Source organism: Carlito syrichta, unplaced genomic scaffold (assembly GCF_000164805.1).
Source record: "Carlito syrichta isolate Samal-C Ts95f unplaced genomic scaffold, Tarsius_syrichta-2.0.1 Scaffold316219, whole genome shotgun sequence".
Taxonomy (NCBI): Eukaryota; Metazoa; Chordata; class Mammalia; order Primates; family Tarsiidae; genus Carlito; species Carlito syrichta.
The window spans coordinates 511,737-524,838 of NW_007260315.1; the positions used below are offsets into that span (position 1 = coordinate 511,737).

Genomic DNA, 13,102 nt, shown 5'->3' on the forward strand with positions numbered 1-13,102 from the left:
GGTACCTTTATGGATGTTAGGTGTCCTGCACCCACCCTGCCATAACTGTCCTCTTTAAAGGAGCCAGCTATACGATACATAGCTTATACATCAACATAGCGAGAGCCTGTCTCTACATTTTTAAAAAACCTTAGTTACTCCCCAAAGAGTTTCAACTTTTGCAAATGTTCAACAAAATCAAAACTGCAATGGAGGGCACTGATTTTCCCAAGATTTTTGCTCACCCTTGCGTTTTCCAGTCATCTTCATGTTAACTTGGAGATATCAGGTCATCAAATAAGAAGTGATATCTTTAAATTCAATCTAACATGTCACGGGGTGTGGTGGCTCATGCCTGCAATCCCATCATTTTGGGAGGCCAAGGCGGGAGGCCAAGAGTTCGAGACAGTCTGGATAACATAGTGAGACCTCATCTCTACAAAGAATCAAAGGATTAGCCGGGCATGGTGGCACGGGCCTGTAGTCCCAGCTACTCGGGTGGCTGAGGCAGGAGGATCGCCTGAGCCCAGGAGGTCGAGGCTGCAGTGAGCCATGATCATGTCACCGCACTCTGGCCTGGACAGAGTGAGACTCAGACTGAAAATATATATATATATTTTCCATATATATATACACACACATATATATGGAAAATACAATGTACCCTTTCTTGGCTCCCACACCTATTCCTTCAGTCCCACCACAGCTTCTCCGAGTGTCAAAGGTATGCCCCTCTCTCTCTCTCTCAGGATCTTCCTTACGTGGGTCAACTCCTTGGGATGGAATTGACCGTGCATGTGTGTCTCACCCCTGGGCACAGGCTCTCTGAGGACAGGAGCAATCTGTGGTTTTGAGCCCCCCAATATCTAGCCTAGCACTAAATATTCCCTAAGTGCTCAATGAATGAGAGCGAGCTGTTTTCATTTGGCCAAATTTCACTCACTCCCGCGAGGGTGGACTCAGGGCCGTCTTGACCTGGGCCCACAGTTCCATTCCCTGCTGGCCAGCGACTCCGGGGCCCTCAGCCCCTGCAGTCACTCACTCCTCAGAAGCCCACATGCCACCCCCTGTGGCTGTCACCTCCCAACTCTGGTTGATCCTTGGGGTATCCCCAAGGCCAGCTGGGCACAGGTCAACCAGGAGCTGGCAGAAGGGGAGCCCCCTTCCCGAGCCTTCTGCCATGATGGAGTTGGACTCGCCTCATCAGCGCACACGTAGGAAAGTAGCTCACTCCCACGAAATGCCACGTGTAGCCACGGGGGCCTGGGTGGGTCTCTCTGTCGCCTTCTTGCTGCCCTCGGTATCCCCTGGCAGGTGCGGCCATCCACCTCCAAGTTCTCTGCTTGGTGACGTCGTCCACGGGGCCACGGGGCCCTGTCCCCCATCCCGCTCTGCTCTGGTGGAGGAAGGAGGGAAGGACAGAGGGACAAGGGAGAAAGGGGGGGGAGGAACCCTCCACCTGGGTCTCTCTCCGAGGTGTCCTGGTTTGGGGGAGGCGTGCACACCCAGGGCTTGTGACCCAGGCCGTGGCCCAGAACTCCCCAGAAACGACCACTTTCTGCTCCCTTCCAGGCAGCCGAGGGGAGCCCGGCCTCCCAGGACCTCCCCCCGTCATCCTGCCCGGAATGAAAGACGTCAAAGGGGAGAAGGGCGATGAGGGCCCGATGGGGCTGAAAGGCTACCTGGGCTTGAAAGGTGACGCATCAGCTGACCTCCGACCCGCCACTTGGGCTCCTCCTCCCGGAAGCCCGCCCGCCCCCGCCCTGCCGCCCCCCCCCACCACTGAGACACCCTTGCACTCCGCCAGACTCTGCTTGGCCTAAGGGCCCAGTGCCCTCGTGTCCCACGCTGGGCTCCCAGCCGTTGCCTCGGGAGGAGGCTGACGCCCTGAGGCCTGGGTGGCTTTGCCTTCCCCTCTGAAGACCTCTCGAACTCAGGACTGCAAATTTGAAAGCTGCGGGAGGGAGGGTGCCGTGTCCTCACCAGAGCATTGCACTGGGGTCTCCCTGCAGGTCTCCAAGGAATGCCAGGGATCCCTGGGCTATCGGGCGTCCCTGGGCTGCCTGGGAGGCCCGGCTACGTCAAAGGAGTCAAGGGAGACATCGGAGTCCCCGGTGTGCCAGGTTTGCCAGGATTCCCTGGAGTGGCTGGCCCTCCCGGAATTATAGGATTCCCGGGGTTCACAGGAAGCCGGGTGAGTGGTGTCTGCTGCTCAACTTGTTCTCGTGGGCTCCCCTGTCCTTTGCTTCTTGACAAAAGCACTTGGGTCTGGCATTTACGGGGGTGAGCGTGACCCTGTTTCGGGTTCCAAGTCAGCCTCTCGGGATGCTCTGGGTCATGGACTGATGGAAGGATGGTGATGTGCGTGTCTACCCAGCAGCTGTTGACCCTTTCATGGGCGTGTGTTGGATGAAACGTGATGTGTGCGTTTTTTTTACATGGGGGCCTTGAGAGAACAGAATTGGATGTCCAGAGATCAGCACACTAAATCTGACCACACGTGACATCAAGCCGGACAGCGCATTGCTGATTCCCAGCAGGGACAAGAAGTTGGGCAGCTTTGATCTCCACTCAGGCCCACCATGTACTTGTTCCTTGGTTCAGCGAATGTCTTTAGAACCCACTTGCCGTGGGGCCAGACACTCTGACGTGAACAGTGGCAATGGCGAACCCTGACTCTGGCCGGGGCTTTCTCCTCTTCATGCCTGCTTCCCCACCTGTAAAATGAAGGTAGCGGCTTCCTTGCAGGTTTATGGCATGTAGTGTAGACAGCATGTGTCACCTAGCACCGAGAGGGCTGTCCCTCGGACTGTATTTGATGGAATTCTATTTTTATCCTCTTTCATGTAAAGGTATTGTACGCTCACGGTCCTCAGCACACAACTCATTCATTTCTGGCGTTCCCAGTGGGACCAGCACATTTTGGGCGAATCGGAAGGCCTAGCCACCTTGGTGGGAACCTTTAGTGACAAACTCTGGCTTGCCCATAGATCTGGACCCCCTGTGTACACGGAATTCAGGGGTCTTCCTCCTGTTACCCCCAAAATCCATAGCTGAAGGGATTGTACAGCCAGTCTTGTGTGCAGTTAGTCAGGTCACTTAAAAAAAGAAAGATGCTTATGTCTACTGTTATGACAAGTTCACAGCATCTTTACTTATAAAAGCCCCAAAATGGAAAATTGCCTCAGCATCCATCAACAGAAATAAGAATAAACATGGTACATTCAGACAGCAGACTGGTCCACAGCAAAATAAGTGCAACAACAAGTGCGACAGACTACATTTCACAGACTCTGTGTTGAACAAAATAAATCAGAGACAGAAAAGAACATGTGACTCAATTCCAAGGATGTGACATTCCAGAGCTGGAATATCTTCTGACAGTCTGATAGAGGTGTCAGAAGAGCGGCTCCCTTGAGTGGGATTATTGACTAGAAACTTTACAGAGGGCAGGAAATGTTCTCTTTACCGGATCGCCACATGAGTGACATTTCGTCGAGCTGTGCGTTTAAGACTTGTACACTCTGACTGGGCGTGGTGGCTCAAGCCTGTCATCCCAGCACTTTGGGAGGCCGAGGCCCAGGGTTCGAGACCAACTTGGGCAACTTGGGGAAACCTCATCTCTACAATATATCAAAAAATTAGCCTGGCGTGCGCCCGTAGTTCCAGCTACTTGGAAGGCTGAGGCGGAGGGATCGCCAGAGCCTAGCAGGTCGATACTGGGGTGGCCATGAGCATGCCACTGCACTCCAGTCTGGGCAACAGAGTGAGACTCCGACTCAAAAAAAAAAAGGATTAGTACACTCTATCATGTATACATTATGCCTCAAGAAAGTAAACTTTGAGAAAGGAAAAGAGATCATCATCTAACATTAATTAAACAAATAACACAGCCCGGGAAAAAACACACACACACACACACACACACAATGGAGCTGTGTTAACAATACAGAGACTCACGTGAAGCCATGCTTAGGAATCTCCATCCTACTAAAGTCTCGGGTCCATGCAAATGTGAGACTGGGGGCCCTGAGGTAGGCCAGAACTCCCACTCTCCGTCTGAGGCAGAAACCATGTTAGAGAGGAAAACTGTGGTTTCCATGAAGTCACAGAGTGACCTGGGCCTCACCCAGTGTCACTGTCAGCAGCCGACATAGCTGTGGAGAAGTCTCCCACAGGAGTCCCCAGCCACGTATCTGTTCTATACTCTAGAGAGCAATTCCTGCCACAGCAGCCCAAATGGCTATCTCAGTTCCCCAGCTTTCTAGCTGGGTGACCGTAAGCAAATCATTCAACCTCTCTGTGCTTAATCCCACTCCTCTGTCAAACAGGAAATAACAGTGCCTACCCTGTAAGGTTGTCATGAGGCATAAGTAAGTTCTTGAGATGGGACCTGACACATCTGCCCTCAGAGAGCCTGGCGGGTGAGGACAGTGCAAGCGTGGCTGCCATGACGACCACACCACCATGATAGAGGCCTGCATCATGGATGCTATTCGTGTCGATGAAGCTGCCAAGACTGTTTCTTTTTTTTTTTGAGTCAGAGTCATACTCTGTCACCCAGGCTGGAGTGCAGTGGCCCACTCGCGGCCACTGCAGCCTCGACCTGCTGGGCTCAGGCAATCCTCCTGCCTCAGCCTCCCAAGTAGCTGGAACTACAGGCACTCACCACCATGCCCGGCTAATTCCTTTTTAATTTACTGTAGAGACAAGGTCTCACCAAGTTGCCCAGGCTGGTCCTGAACCCCCGGAATCAGGCCATCCTCTCGCCTCCGGCTCCTAAAAATGCCGGGACGATGGGCGTGAGCCACCATGCCCGGCTCAGGCTTGTTCCATGTTTCTCAGTTGACAGTTTCCTAAGAACAGCTAGATCAAGCACCTGCCATGTTGTCCTGAAAAACTGCAGGCGCTTTCTGCAGAGTGACGAGACCACCAGCCATGCACGTTGTTCTGAGCATGGCCACTGATGAGATAAACACACTCCCGACTGTGTTCACCGCAGCCTTCTGAGACGCTTTCCTGTTTGCCTTCCCTTCAGGGTGAGAAGGGTGCTCTGGGCAGAGAGGGCCTGTATGGCGAGACCGGCCCTGCTGGAGACTTCGGTGAGTGCCGCCCGAACGTGGGGGGACGTCCACGGCTCAGAGCCCACCAGCGTGGGAGGCCACCTGGGATCCGCAGGCGCTGCTCGCAACTTTGACACAAACGATTCTTGTTGAGAATATAGCCCCGTAGAAGTGAAAAGCTCACCACCGCCCAGCAGGAAGACCCGTTCTTAACCACCTTATGTTGCACATCACAGGTGACATCGGGGACGCGGTAAATTTACCAGGAAGGACAGGCCTGAAGGGAGACCGGGGCGGCACTGGAGTACCAGGTACACAAGTGACCATCTGTCCTTCTTCTCCGTCAGCTGCAGCCCCAAGCCCTTGTCGGTGAGCTCGGCTTGCCAAAAGTGGTAAACCTGATGACCGCTATCAGGAATTCTGTGGGCCGTGCGGTCTTCTCGAGCTGCGGTCCCGTGGGCAGAAGGGTGGGGACTACTGTGCCCTGTGTCCTTGGAGGTGTTCTGTTTTCCCTGAGACAAGTGAGGGGTCTCTTGGGGGCTATCTGTAGCTGCCACAGGCTCGGGGAGGGGTCAGTAGAAGATCCATCCAGGGAGGAGCTTAGGTACCTGTCTGCATCCCCAGACAGAGGCACTCAGGGAGGCAGTGGCGTCATGTAGGCTGGGAATCCTACATGCACTGATGTCCTGCAGCTAGAACCCCTTGGGGTCCTATGTGCTCACCGGGCGTCCTGCACATCGGGCGTCCTGTTGCTGGGATCCCTCGGGGTCCCACCTGCACCGGGTGTCCTATGACTGGGATCCCTCAGGGTCCTACGCATGCCAGGCCCCAGGTGGACACCGTTCTGATGCCTGTTCCAAGCAACAAATCTGTGGTTGCAGGTCTAAAGGGATTCTTTGGAGAAAAGGGCTCAGAGGGCAACATCGGCTTCCCCGGGATACCAGGTGTGACCGGAGTCCAGGGCCCTCCAGGACTTAAAGGACAGACAGGTAAAGTCCTGCAGTCCCGCGGCCTTCCTTGAGCTCAGGCACCGGCTTTGTATATTCCTGTCCTTGTCTGTTCCAACCACATCCCGCTCTGGGAAGCCTGCGTTTGCACACAGCCCAGTCACCGAGCTCCCCCCGCAGGGCCAGTGGCATGAACAGAAGCCACCTCCCAGGCTGGGAGGCAGGCCTGGACATCACGGGGAGGCACAGGGACGGAAAAGGAGTGTCTCTGCGACATGCATCTGTCTCTCGTGTAAAGACGGGGTTACCTGTAGGGAGCCCTTTCATGCATGTGAGCATGCAGACAGCCATACGAGAATCCTAAGTTAGAGACGGAAAGCCGGCATGGGCTGGCTCCCACCTGCTGTGGCTGCTGTGTTTGGAGACCCCCAGAAGCTAATCTCTCAAGGCGTTTGCTTCGGGGCGGGGCTCCTGGTGTGTCAAGAATTCAAATGACATGCTCTTTTCTTGGGCAAGGCTGAGCAAATCCTATTGAACTTGAATGTGGGGGGTCTGAGGTCACGTGCATTTTCAGCTTGAAGGGAGGGTCCACTTCTCATCAGACTTGGAGCTGCAGCCCGGCTGGTCGAGGGCCCCTTCCAAAGCAACTGCCTCCACCCCAGAGTGTCTGCCCTGCGCCCTCTCACCCCCGGTGCACCAGGACCCCAGTGTGAGGCGTGGGCTGTCCTGTGTGCCCTGACTGAGTGCTCTGTTCACCCCAGGCTTTCCAGGACTGACCGGGCTGCAGGGGCCACAAGGAGACCCAGGGAGGGTCGGACGTCCTGGCGACAAAGGAACCCACGGCTGGCCAGGGGTGCCAGGCTTGCCAGGTGAGCACAGGGCACACGTGGTTCCCCGAGCAATGCCGCTCACCAGGTGGTGTCCCCAGGTTGCAGGTGAGAGCAAGCAGGTGTGTCTGCACCCACGCCTGGTGCTGACACCCCCACGGCGGTCCCGGGCTCACAGGGTCCCCGTCCAGGGGGGAGAAAGGCCCACTCTCCACAGCGTCTCACCCCAGAAGGGAGAATGAAAACCTTAGGGTCCCTCCATCGCTGTCTCCCAGCAGAGACGGGGGACAGGCTGAGTGTCTTCCCCTGCAGCCAGGAAGTAAGGTCCGGGGGTGGGACTGGAGCCTCAGAGGCTGGCCTCCTGAGAGAACCAAGGAGGCTGCCGCACCCAGCCCAGCCCTGAGACGGCCGTCCTGCCACCTGCCTGCCCACTCTGTGGCCTGTCTGTTGTGCCCGCTTGAGAAACGCTGATCCTCTGAATCCCAGGGGGAATGGGAAGGTTGCCAGTGACCGAGCACTGGGAGGAGACAGGGACACATCACCTCCCTGCTCTTGGGCTTTAACGAGTCCATGTACGAGATTCTGTAAACACGGCGTTTCAGTTCAGCGGTTCTGCCAGGTGACCCAGGAGTGGCCATTTGCCCGTTGTGTAAACTGAGTCCACGGCTTAACCGCCTCCTGTTGTGGGCTCCACAGAGGTGTGGGGGTGACGGTCTCACAGCCATCGAAAACATGTCTGAGGGACTGGTGGGCTCCCCCGCCCTCTGTGCTACCCCGCACGGGACATCACGGGTGACTTCCTCGCAGGCTTCCCGGGGATCCGAGGCATCGGCGGACTCGATGGCTTACCTGGCACCAAAGGCTTCCCAGGACCCCCAGGTATTCGCTGCCCAGCCCTGTGGCCCAGCGGGAGGGGGAAGGGAAGGTCTTGGAGCATAGAGAGTAGGGAAGTGCCATGTGGTCACCTCTGGTGGGGAGTGGGGACAGACACAGAGAGGGAGGGAGGGAGAGACATGCAGAGAGAGAGAGAGACGAGCCAGAGAGAGTGAAGAGAGACAGAGAGGGAGGAAGGGAGACAGAGACAGAGAGGAGAGAGACAGACAGAGAGGGAGGAAGGGAGACAGAGAGAGACAGAGCCAGAGAGAGAGGAGAGAGACAGACAGGGAGGGAGAGAGAGAGAGAGAGGAGAGAGACAGAGCGAGAGACAGAGACAGAGAGAGACAGAGAGAAAGAGCCAGAGACAGAGAGACAGAGACAGAGCCACAGAGAGGGCGAGCGTGTCCCGCTGTGGCGTCTCTTGTCATGAGGCTGCTGACCCCATGGTCAGGCTCCCCCCTCACGACCTTGTCTCACCAGAGGCCCAGCTCCAAGTACCAGCGCATCAGGGTTGGGAGCCAGCGGACCATTGGGCGGGGGCAGTCGGGCAGGGGACACAACTCAGTCCTCAGCAATGCCCTAGCGAACCAGGGCTTTTGGTTTCATAGGAAGAGAAACCGACACCTTGAATCGCTTTTTTTTTTTTTTTTTTGCTGCCTTTATAAACTATTCTAGCACCATTTTTTCCCTGAAGGAGATGAAGCCCCCTTATTTCCAAAAGTCAGTGCAGAATAAGGTCCGTGTCCTTACCCCTCTAGGATACGACAGTGTCACCCGGAGGTTGACTTATCCCTCCAAAGGGAACACCGCCCTTTTCTGCAGAAAGCCTCCCTTCATCTTGCTTTCCCCAGGATGCTGAGACTGTGTCGTACAGAACGACTCGGGGGTTTCCAGAAGCTTCTCTATTTTCAATTTAGCTCTCGTTCTAAGCCTTCATGCCCTTGTCTTCTCATTTAACTTTTTAATGTGATCTATTGGACTAAAAAATTACACTAGAAGGACACAGGGCCATGGGGGGAGGCGATCATTTTATTATTATGTCCTTAAAAATATATCCAACTGTTATTTTCTCTTCGATTTATAAAATGTATCCATGTTCCGTGGAGAAAGAGAAATTTAAACAAGAGGGGAGAAAGCACCCAGAGTTCTCTGGCTGCTGTTAGGATCTGCCCTTTGCAGATTTCTTCGCGTCACCAAATGCTCATCCGTCTCCAGGTAAACTGTTAGGGGTGCGTCTGTGATGTATTCGGTCACACGCTCTGCACCCGTGAATGTTTCCATTGTGCCTTCAGTGGGCAAACAAGAGGGAACCCCTTGTCAGGTCATGATGCTGTGTCCTGCCACCGGTTGCTTTGAGCACCTGATAATGTGAGCAGAGACGACTTCAGTGTTTAACTTTGAGAATCTGGACATTGATCGCATCAGGAACAGCCGCCCAGGGCCCAGAGGCCTGGGAGGGGTCCCAGCACCAGGACTAGCTATTTCTGTGAACTCAGACCCCCGACGGGCCTTGATTCTCTTATGTGGAAAGCCCAGGAGGCCACGAGGTCCCTGTGAGACCATGTCCAGCCTCTGGGGCGTGAGGCCGTGCAGCGAGCCGGAATGGCCAGGGCCACCTCCGCTTCCGATCCACCTCCTCCTCTCCCTCTCCCCTATCCCATCTCTTTCCACCCCAGGTGCTCTTCTGCTCAGGAAATTGAGCTTCTCCTGGTTGGAACTGTTAACATCACTGCTTTTGTCAATCTTCCACAGGCACTGACGTCCACGGAGACCCAGGCTTCTCAGGCTCTCCCGGAGACAGGGGTGACCCCGGAGAGGCCAACACTTTTCCAGGCCCTGTGGGCACCCCGGGACAGAAAGGCGAGCAGGGAGCTCCAGGTGAGGCCACACGTTCTAAGGCAAATGCATGCTGTCCCCATAACTAGAAGCCCCTGGAGGCTGGGCAGGGAGGCCCACGGGGCCAGAGAGACGGGACAGAGGTGCAAGGGAGAGCCAGCTTCTCTGGGGAGGATGCCTTGTCACAGAACCTCTTGGCCAGTCTTCCATTGTTTGTACTCTGTGCCCTGGGTGTCGGTGAGGTGTCGGCCTCCCACCCCAAGCAGCCAGTGACAGGTTCCCTGGCCTGGAGACCCTGTCGGATCCATGTGTGCCCAAGGCCCTGGCACAGGCTTTGCCATAACCTGCACTCTAAGTAGTGAAAACACGAAGAAATAAACACAGTAAACTTCCGAGCTGAGCCAAACTGACCCATCCTTGGGTAGGAAAACCAGAAACCTATCTTCCCATCTCCCAGCCTCTGTACTCACAACCAAGGCAGGCTTAAGTCTGAATTGAAATGGGAACCAGGCATGGTGGTAGTTTACACTTGTAATCCAAGCACCTTGGGAGGTCAAGGCGGGAGGATCGCTTCAGCCTAGGAGTTTGGAACCAGCCTGGGCAACAATGCAAGACCACGACACAACAAAGATGTTTCAAAGTTAGCCAGGTGTAGTGGCGCTTGCCTCTGTAGTCCCAGCTACTCGAGAGGCTGAGGCAGGAAGAGCCCAGGAGTTCAAGATTGCAGTGAGCTATGACTGTGCCACTGCACTCCAGCCTGGGCGACAGTGAGACCCGGTATCAAGACAGATAGACAGGCAGACAAACAGACAGGTGATAGACAGATAGATAGATAGATGATAGAGAGATAGAGGGAGATTAAATGCTTCTAGATAAAAATGTAGACTGGGCCTTTGTTGGCAGCTGGATCTGTGAAGATCACTGCAGTCTCCTCTAATCTTAGTTCACAATCCCAAAGTTTGCTTCTGATTTCCTTTTTTTTTTTTTGAGTCAAGTTCTCACTGTCACCCAGGCTGGGGTGCAGTGGTGCGATCACAGCTCACTGCAGCCTCAGATTCTTTGGTTCTCCCACCTCAACCTCCTGAGTAGCTGGGACCACAGGCGCAGACCACCATGTCCAGCTGATTTTGTATTTTTTGTAGAGATGAGGTCTTGCTATGTTGCCCAGGCTGGTCTCAAACTTCTGGCCTCAAGCAATCCGCCCACCTTGGTCTCCCAAAACACTGGGATTCCAGACATGAGCCGCCGCACCCACATAAACCCAAAACTCTTCTTGAACTTAATATGAAGTGCCCTTCGTTCCATCCGAGGCATCGGGACCAAATCTCCTGCCTCCAAATACCCTGAGGCAACGTAAAGCCATGGTCACACTCCCATCTGGCACAAAAGTCATGGGCCCAATGAGCCGGTGACTTTGTGCAGGTCCTGGACGTCAGAGCAGACACGGGGCCTTGGCCTGTGCGCCGCAGCTCTGGGTAGGGAGGGGGACAAGGGGAGACTTTCCATGGTGACTTCCCTAGACTGACCACAGTGTCATCAGGCAGTCTTCTCTGAGACTGTGGACATAGTTTCAGTCTAGCCGCCTCCTTTGTGTGAGTTTCAGCTCAGACACGTGAAGCTAGGTAATCCTGCCTCCCCAAGTCCTCCCACGGTTGACAACCGAGCATCCACTCATGATGGGGCCGAGGGTCCCACAAACAGCCCTCCATCAGGCTTTATCCCGACACTCAGGACGAGCTAGGGGCTCCTGAGGAAGCGTGGGTATGTTCCTCCCGTCCAGCAGACACTCGCATTTGCTGAACGCTCTCACATGTCTTGGACGCTGGTGCTCACTATGTGTGAATCCGGCCGGTCTGGGGGCTTCGCCAGATCGTCTGATTCAGCAGTCATGTCTCCTGACACTCACCTTCTGTGTCGGTTGTTCGGTGATGGCAGCTAGAGGCCTCTCACCTGGTGGCACTGTCTGTCCACCTACAGACGAGGGCTCACCGCTCCCCTCGGGGCCGATAAACCCCTTGCCATTGCCGTGATTGGTGATACTAGCATCATCTTCCTACATGTTTCTCCTATCTGTGTCGTCCTGCTGGGAACCACGCCCAGATGGATCCTTTCCCTGGGGTGGACACCGGGATCTTCCAACGGGAAAATTTCTCTGCACTCCTACTGGGTCTGGATTGGTCGTGGAGCCACTGGGAAACCCAGGAACCCACCGTGGCCACCGGCTCTTATGATTGTGTATTTGCACTGTGTTGCCCAACTCGCTGGTGACAAAAAGATGCCAAACTCTGTCAAATAGATACATATTTTTTTGAGTCTGAGTCCCACTCTGTCTTCCAGGTTGGAGTGTGATTACACAATCGTGGCCACCACAGCCTCGATCTGCTGGGCTCAGGCCATCCTTCCACTTCAGCCTTCCAAGTAGCTGGAACTACAGGCATACACCACCATGCCTGGCTAATTTTTAAATGTATTTGGTGTAGAGACGAGGTCTCGCCGAGTTGCCTAGGCTGGTCTCGAACCCCTGGACTCAGGCAATCCTCTCGCCTCTGCCCTCCACAGTGCTGAGATGACAGGCATGAGCCACCACATCCTCTTGTACTTAACAACTGTTGGTGAAATGATGCCACACTGCATAAACGGTTTCAAGATGTTTTATTCTGACCAATATGAGTGACCGGGCCTGTGACACCCCTCCCCAGGAGGTGCTGAACACACGTGCTCACCATGGTCAAATGGTAGCTTGATCGAATGGTAGCTTGGTTATATATGGTTTAAGAGGACAAAAGTTACAAAAAGCTGCAAATCAATACATGTGAGATTTACACTGCTTCAGACCAGGGAGGCCCCAGGCTATAGGTGGCCTCAGACCTTTGTTGACTAACAACTGGTCAGTCCAGTTATCTAAGAAACCTTGAAGCATAAAGCCAGGAGCAGCTTAAGGAGATGAGGAAGAGTTTCTTGATGAGCAGGTGAAGTTTTACAGGGGGTGGCAGCCCTCCAACCAAGCAGGCAGTTGTTTTTTGTTTGTTTTTGAGTTGGAGTCAAATTACCTGGCGGGGCATGGGGACTCAAGCCTGTAATCCCAGCACTTTGTCCAGCACTCTGTCACCCAGCCTGGAGTGCAGTGGCACGCTCCCGGCCACTGCAGCCTCGACCTGCTGGGCTCAGGCGATCCTTCTGCCTCAGCCTTCCAAGTAGCCGGAACTACCGGCGCGCGCTACCATGCCCGGCTAAGTTTTTGATTTATTGTAGAGATGAGGTCTTGCCAAGTTGCCCGGGCTGGTCTCAAAGCCATGGGCTCAGGCAATCCCCTTGCCTCGGCCTCCCAAAGTGCTGGGATTACAGGCTTGAGCCACAGCGCCCTGCTAGGAAATTGTTTATAAAGATGCCTGAGTCCCCAAGAGACAGCTTTATGGGGGTCATAAAATACATTGAGTTTTCTCCTTTATCTGCCAGAGCCAGGTTGGAGAGTAAAGCACATTAAAAGTTAGGAAAAGAGCCGGACTCTGTGGCTCAGCCTGTAATCCCGTGCCTTTGGGAGGCTGAGGTGAGTGGATGGCCTGAGCCCGTGGGT

The 13,102-nt window shown here is 54.6% G+C and overlaps 1 protein-coding gene across 1 annotated transcript in view; it reads left to right on the plus strand.

The window, feature by feature from the left end:
- Window positions 1–13,102, plus strand: part of COL4A2 (collagen type IV alpha 2 chain) — a 227,685-nt gene that overhangs the window by 202,923 nt on the left and 11,660 nt on the right. The window contains exons 32-39 of the mRNA XM_021706945.1: window positions 1,552–1,674; window positions 1,992–2,173; window positions 5,018–5,081; window positions 5,279–5,353; window positions 5,924–6,031; window positions 6,751–6,858; window positions 7,624–7,695; window positions 9,445–9,570. Of these exons, the coding sequence (XP_021562620.1) occupies window positions 1,552–1,674; window positions 1,992–2,173; window positions 5,018–5,081; window positions 5,279–5,353; window positions 5,924–6,031; window positions 6,751–6,858; window positions 7,624–7,695; window positions 9,445–9,570 (858 nt within the window). The remainder of the gene's footprint in view (window positions 1–1,551; window positions 1,675–1,991; window positions 2,174–5,017; window positions 5,082–5,278; window positions 5,354–5,923; window positions 6,032–6,750; window positions 6,859–7,623; window positions 7,696–9,444; window positions 9,571–13,102) is intronic.